A 7,873-nucleotide genomic window follows, 5' to 3' on the forward strand; every position below is an offset into this window, starting at 1 on the left:
GCTTCCTGGCCAAAGTTATTCAGGCCAATTCAAATTTTTTTTTTTCTTTTTACTTTTTCATTGTGATTTGGGTGAAATGTTACAAAGCAGATTCATTTTACATTCAACAGTTCATACACATTTAAAATGAAAAATTTAGGCCTTTAATCATACCAGCCACATTTCAAGTGTTCAATAGCCACATGTGGCTCCATATTGGTCAGAAAGAAAATGTTTCCATCATTGCAGAAAATTCTCTCAGACAGCACTGTCCTACAGAGCTTGAGCGATGGCAAGTGATAACAGTACTGATAACTGAAAGGGGCCATATATAGCACTCATGCAGAAGACTAATTTCCTAAGAGTCAAAATACAATAAAACATATAGTTTTGCACTAGATGTGACAGAATAATGTGTGGTTGTAGGGCAGTCATTCTTCAACTTACTGTGCACATTAAAATAATGATTCCCACGTCCAGGCTAGGAGATACTGATTCAGCAGCAGGATGAGGGTCTAACAGCTTCTCCATGTAATTGTGCTGTAAGGTACATGCCTGCCCAGGACCACTGCTGTGAGCACTCAAGTTATACTTACCAAGACTACAATGTCCCTGAGGGGAGGTAGTCTGGCTGTGCTGCTCTCTGCTCCATCCCCTGCCCCTAATATGGAAACAGGAACATTCTAGGTGGTTAGTGCATTTTGCTGTGCTGGTTCCTCTCCTGCTAAGGAGTTGTATAGTAAAGGTCAGAGAGCACAGTCCCCCTAGGCTACTTCCTGGCAAGTGAATTCAGGTGTGTGAGCCCCACCAAAAAGATACAAGGTGGGGAGATGGTAAAGCCCAGAGAAATCATGTCATCATACTTGGGACTAGCACTGGAGCTGTGCACGCAAGTGGAGAAGCTGTGTGGGCAATGTGAGAATGGTACAGCATGCCAGTCAGAAGAAGAGGAGGGTAACATGTCTGAGTGCTCTTGTACCATGCCAATCTGTTCACTCACTGAACAGTTAATAAACATAGGTAGATTTTCAATATCCTGTCTCTGCTCTGTTCCACAGCTCTCCTGGAAGCCTGCACCTTCCACAAAAAATAAAATCCAAGAGATGGGACCACTACCCAGATGGAGATGGGAGCTTCACTGACCTATGGGCTTTGCCCCTGCCCCTCCCTGGTGCTAGGACCTCTCCCACTAGTCTGAGTGAAGTTTGTGCTAATCACATCCACCTTCACAGGTCTCTGTTGCCACCTGTGCAGGACATGAAATAAAAATTATTATGGACTCTGTCTTTTAAAATCTTCAATCTTTCTTAAGTGTTTCCCCTAGAAGGATTTAATTTATACTGTCTGATTAAAGACCTACTCAACTGGGCCCTTCCTTCAGAGATCACCTGATCTACAGCTTTGGTTATGGTGGCACAAGCACAAATCCTGGGTACAGTCCAATAGCAATGTTTTCTGAGAGGGATCTTGCATGGTCATTATTATAAGAGTCAAGTGTATATGGCCATGTGTGCATGTGTGTGTGTGTGTGTGTGTGTAGCACTTATTGCTAGGGAAGGAGGAGGAAGGAGGGAGAATGCAGAGTAACAGAGAGTAAGGGCTCAAGTGACTACAGAAAAAGAATGTAAAAGATTTCTATTATTTTAATGTATTAATGATTTACATCAGGCACACCAGAAGTATTGATCCTAAACCAGCTCAAAAGTGTAAATCACTGAAATATCTTCTTGCTTAAAATCATAACTTGATCCCAATTGCCACAGCAGGCAATGCCCTGTCTCCTACACTTCTCAGCCAAGCTTCCTAAAAGGAGGTGCAGGCTCACTCACTCCATGCCTTACTTATTATTAACAGTTTAACATATAGAAATCGGTCTTCTGCTCCATCCATTCCCCTGAAGTTACCTTGGCAAAGGTCACCACTGGCCTGCCAACTGCACAACCTAAACAATTTAAGGTTTTTTTTTTTTTTAATAACTAAATCTGTTCACTGCACATCATTTTTTGCCAGTGTCTTCAGTGCATCTTGGACTTTTTCCTTTAATACCATTGGTCCTTGATAATATACTACCTCCAGACATGGTTGAACATCAACCAATTCTTTTTGGTGCTGTGGTTCTGTTTTCCTTCCATCTTCTTTTGATGCTTCCTGCATACTTGAATATTTTGCCCATAGAATCCTTCAGTATGGCACCTCAAGGCCTGAATTTTTTCTTTAGTTCTTTCAGCTTGAGATATGCTGAATGCATTATTCTCTTTTGGCTTTCTAACTCCAGGTCTTCGCACATTTCATTATAATACTTTTACTTTATCTTCTCGAAATACCTCTTGCTATTGAGTTGATTATGACTTATAGTGACCCAAAGCAGAACATCCCCATAGGGTTTCCAGGGCTGTAATCTTTATAGAAGGAGGTTACCACATCTTCATCCTGCAGAATGGCTGGTGGGTTTGAACCAGCCACCTTTCGGTTAAGTCGAGTGCTTTAACCACTGCACCACCAGGGTACCGTGTGTGTGTGTGTGTGTGTGTGTGTGTGTATACACATAATCACCTTCAAGCATAATGTGGCTTTTGATTTATACATTTATATTATACCAAACCCACTTCCATTGAGTTAATTCCAACTCATAGTGACCTCCATTGGGTTTCCAAGCTCGTAAATCTTTGCAGAAATAAATTGCCTTATCTTCCTCCCATGGAGTAGCTGGTAGGTTTGAACTGCCAACCTTCTGATTAGTAGCCAAATGCCTTACCCACTATGTCACCAGAAGTCCTGGCCAATCCAATTACAAAAAAAACAAAAAACAAAAAACTATGAAATAAGATAATATTTACAGAGACAGCAAAATTACTGTTATTCATGAGTGATAACAGTATAACCATGAAAATGTGAGGAACACATAAAAATATTAAAAGAGGGAAAACAGAATTCAGAAAGTAGGACAAAAAATACAGAAAATAAATAATTTTCCTACATTCATGTAATAGGGATTTGGAATGGTAAAAATAATTAATAATAATAAGTAAATGTATCAGTCAGTAAACTTAGTAATAAAAACTACATTAAAAACTTTTAAACCATATCTGTAACATTAAAAAATATATAGAAGAAAGAATATATTGCCTGGACGAGGAGATTAAATATTCTAAAAATGATAATTCTCTCTAAATTAACCTATATATATATAAAATATAAAATTGTTAACTTGACAAAGTGATACTAATGCTCAATTGAAAAATAAAAGTAAATTGAGAGGGAAGAAAAATTCTCAACAAAAAGAGCAATGAATGAGAGGGGTCTAGCCTTTCCAAATGAAGAATAAAAAAGTATTGTAAGATAGTGCTAGATGAGGACGGTATTCACATAGAAATAAACAAAGAAACAATAAAATTTCAAGAAGTTAAACTTAACAGTGTATGAGGATTTAGTACACGATCAGGGTGACATTTTAATCTATGGGTAAAAAAATGGCTACTCACTAAATGATTTTGAAACAAACTGGCTCAAAATTTTGGAGGAGAAGAAAAACTGGCTACATACCTCACTGCTTACACTAAACACTTTCAAAATATATTAAAGATTTAAACATAAAAATAAAACCATAAAGACATTATTATATTAACATACTTACAATCTTAGTGTAGTGCCTAAGATACTTGACTGCTAACCAGAAGGCTGGTGGTTCAAACCCACCAGTCACTCTGCGGAAGGAAGATGGAGCAATGTAGTCCATAGTGATTTGTTGTTGTTGTTATGTGCCATCCAGTCGGACTCGACTCACAGCGACCCCTCCTTGAGTTTCCGAGGCAGTATCACTACAGAAGTATATTGCCCCATCTTCCTTCTGAGGAGTGGCTGGTGGGTTTGAACCGCCAGCCTTGTGGTTAGCAGTCAAGTGCCTTAGGCACTACGCCACCAGAACTCCTGTCCATAGTGATACCATCTCGGAAATCCAAGGAGGGGTTGCTATGAGTTGGGTCCGACTCGATGGCATATAAGAACAACAACATAATCTAGTATTGGGATAGGCTTCCTAATGATACACAAACCTACCAACAATAAAGGAAAAGATTGGTCAATTGAAGATCACGCAGAATATAAAACTTCTGAATGACAAAAATAAACAGATGAATAAAATAATGGGACATATTTCAAGAAATGAAAAAGGGCTAATTTACTTGTAGAAATCAGAACAAGAAGGCAAAAAAGTTAGCAGTTAGTAGGAAACTATAGAAATGATCAATACACATTAAAATATGTACTGCATCACTCATAATTAAAGAAATAGACTCAAAATCATGAAATCATGCATAGTTTGTAAATTAGCAACAATTAAAAAGTTGGTAGTAACCAGAAGTTGGGAGGAAATAGGGAAAACAGTTACTGTTACCTACTGTTGATGTTGTCGTTGTTGTTGTTATGTGCCATTGGGTCAGCCCTGACTCATAGTGACCCCTCCTTAGGTTTCCAAGGCAGTATCACTATGGAAGTGGGATTGCCCAACCTTCCTTCCGAGGAGTGGCTGGTGGGTTTGAACCGCCAGCCTTCTGGTTAGCAGTCAAGTGCTTTAGCCACTATGCTATCAGAGCTCCCTCCTACTATTGATGTGAAGTTAAATTAGGTAAATCTCTCCAGAGGGAAGTTTGGCCAAACCTTTTGTCCTTTAGATGTACATGCCCTTTATTGTTGAAACTGCACTTTAGTACCACACAACGATAAAGAACAATGCTGAATCTGCAAAACAGATCATAAAATGGATGAACTTAGAGCCTATTATGCTAGTGAAGCTAGTCAATTATAAAAGGACAAATATTGTATGAGAACACTGTTGTAGAAAGTCAAGAAAAGGGTTTCACAAAAGAAGAAATATTCTTTGACGGCTTCCAGGGGTGGATGGGGAAGGGAGAGTAAACCACTAACTAGACAGTAGACATATATTAACTTGGGTGAAAGAAAAAAAATTTGCACTTTAGGAATATATCCTATATATGTACTCACAGAAGGTGTTTATATAATAAAAAATAAATGGAAACAATTGAAATATCCATCGCTAGAAGACTAGACTGATTTAGGACTCCTTCAAACATTGGAAGAATCTGTAGCACCTAAAGAAAATGAAGCAGAACTATGTGAACTGCTGTGGAAAGATGGTTAGGGAGAGACAAAGTTGCAGAAAAGGACATATAGCAAGTATATTTTATGTGAATAAAGAAGCCATAAATGTATATGCTTATGTGTAGAAGGGCACTATTATACCTAGGGGATAAAATTGGAAGGACTGATGAAATAATTTAATTTTAATTTTATACCTTTATATACAATTTAGATTTCTCAAAACAAATATGCTACTTTACTTTTTTCCTGAGTGACTCCCAGGGAGAAGTTTGATCATGAGATAGTATGTATCTTGTGGTTTCTGCTTTTAGGAAATTATATATTTTAAGGACTGAGGGAAATATATCCTGAAAAGTCTCCTGAGGTCCGTTCCAGCTTTTACAAATATGAGGAAGAATTTAGACGTAGAAGAACAGATGACTTCCCTGTTTAACAGAAAAGAAGCTGTCCTTGAATGTAAAGGGAAGAATATCGTTGGGTGGAGAAATTGGGAGTTGAATGTTGCCTAGTAGAATGGTGTTACATCCCTTCTCCTCCACATCATTATAACACAACATATGAGTCCAGGCCTGAGCCCTCACCGAAATCAATGGTCAGAGGACACCTTGATTAAACCCAGGGCAGCAGTGTGCACGCCATCTTCCTTCTCTCCCCAGGAAAGAACCCAGAGTGTGGGCATCATGCCGCAGTAGTACTAGGCATCCTGTGACTGAGGCTCAGAGTTGCCATATGGCCAGGCCTTAAGTCATACTATCTGTCTTTGAAAGATAAGGCATCATTTGTTCACCTAGTGCTGCTCAATCAGCAGGAATGGACCATCCAGGGACTCTAGGCATCTGGTTCCTAAGTAAGAGCGTTTAAGGGTATCCACAGATAGATGGATTTTCAATAGCCTCATATGCATGTGAAAGCTGGACAATGAGTAAGGAAAGACCCTATTTAGGCAAGTGATGTGTTTACGTGTACAAAGCACATGTATACAGCACAATGACTCCTGGTGGCTAACCTACCACCAGAGCAATCTGGGGGAAGGTAACTCACACCCTCGGAAACAGTGGCATGGTTCATGCCAAATTCCAAAGCAATCTTCCTGCTACGATCATTGGATGGAGCATCCATGTGATGTTGTACTCCTTAAGGATTAAACTTCTTAAAAATAAATAAAAATGTGGATTTGTATTAAAAAAAAAAAAAAGACAGCAACAACAAACAGAGATAAGAAGATAAACCAGAGGAGAGGAGTCATTTGATTGGTGTCCCTGTTATGTTCCACTGTGCACTGGAGCTACTGGGAGCAGAAAAAGAGGGAAATATGTGCCTGGTGAGTGTAACATTTTAGTTTATGGAAGAAAAGGAAAAATGGAATACTTACATTTAATTGTAATGCTCCATTTTTTATTTGAATCAAGGAGAACACTTCACAGCAAGCGGCAGTCAGTATCTGCATGTCCTTCCCCTGCATCTGTCCCCACAGACCTCCTAGAATGCTGCACTGTCCATCAGGGAGGGATGCATGAAGACAGGAGCCAGCTGATCCCGTCCCCTTGCTGCTCATTCCTAAGGAAGTTGCAGCTGTCTTCTCACTTGAGTGTGGAAGCTGTACAAATTTCTTCTGCCTTTATAAATTCCAGGAGATAAATTGGGGGAAAAAATGACTGTCTTCCCAAACTTTTCTTGTATCTTTCCAAAACTTCATCACCACAGTAACACTTTCTCGTGCACATAGTTTTGACTCAAAATTCCTATACAGTTAAGACATTTGTGGTCAGAGTTCTGTATGTCTGCCCCTTCCTCCTTCCTTGTAATTTTGGTTATCAGTAACCAAGTCTAATGGTAGAATCCAAGCAGGGTTTTTTTTCTAAAATGTAGCCAGTGGTTATTATAAATGGGCAATGTGCGTATGTGTATACGTTGAGTGGTGGCTACAGAGCAGGGATCAGGAGCACAAGAAAGAAAAGAAATAGAATGTGGTAAGATTACTGCCAGCTCTGATTTTTTCATTGATAATACTAATTAAAAATAAAGTGCTTGGTTTACTTACTTGTTCCTTATATCCTATACAGCGTTCCTTGATCTGGAGTCCCTACTGCCTGCCTTTATCAGCCAAATGTCTTGAAAATGAATCCTACTATGTTAGAGAATATGGTTAAGCATACAGGACCCTAAATGTCTGGGATCAAATCCCAGCTCTCTCTTACTATGTAACCCTGGAGAAGTTAACTTAATCTCTGTCTCAGTTTCTCCACCTGTAAAACTGGGATAATGGGTCATTGTGAGGGTTAAACAAATTAATACATTAAAGAATTTAGAAGAGTGTCTGCCTCTTGTAAGCATTCATTAATGTTAGCAATTATCCCCATTCCCATTCTCTTCCCTACCCACCACAATCTAGCTTCCATCCCCTGTTCCCCTAGCTGAGCCCTTTGAACTCACTCTCACTTAAGGCCTCATCAAAGAGCCTCTCTGCTACAAGTGATGTCACTGACCACTTTCAAGACATGTTTTCCTCCTGTATCACTACTCCTCCTTCTTCTAAGGCTTCTTTGAGGGTTCCTCTTCCATTCCCTCCTCACTCTTCATTCTTTCCATAATTTTAATAACTTCTTGTTTATGCATGACTCCCAAATGAAAATCTAGCACCTATTGCTGAAACTTTACATTTCTTTACTCTATCACCTGCAAGCTCTGGTAGCATAGTGGCTAAAGCACTTGACTGCTAACCAGAAGGCTGGCGGTTCAAACCCACCGGCCACTCCTCGGAAGGAAGGTTGGGCAA

At 39.4% G+C, this 7,873-nt stretch overlaps 1 protein-coding gene across 1 annotated transcript in view; it reads left to right on the forward strand.

The window, feature by feature from the left end:
* The window catches only part of LOC103193724 (serotransferrin-like), a 46,788-nt gene that overhangs the window by 34,548 nt on the left and 4,367 nt on the right, over positions 1 to 7,873 (forward strand). Inside the window, exon 14 of the mRNA XM_042780399.1 lies at positions 5,754 to 5,768. Coding sequence (XP_042636333.1) covers positions 5,754 to 5,768 — 15 coding nt within the window. The remainder of the gene's footprint in view (positions 1 to 5,753; positions 5,769 to 7,873) is intronic.

The sequence above is a fragment of the Orycteropus afer genome, unplaced genomic scaffold (genome assembly GCF_000298275.1).
Source record: "Orycteropus afer afer isolate SDZICR_OR568_19922 unplaced genomic scaffold, OryAfe1.0 scaffold00003, whole genome shotgun sequence".
In the NCBI taxonomy this organism is placed as follows: Eukaryota; Metazoa; Chordata; class Mammalia; order Tubulidentata; family Orycteropodidae; genus Orycteropus; species Orycteropus afer.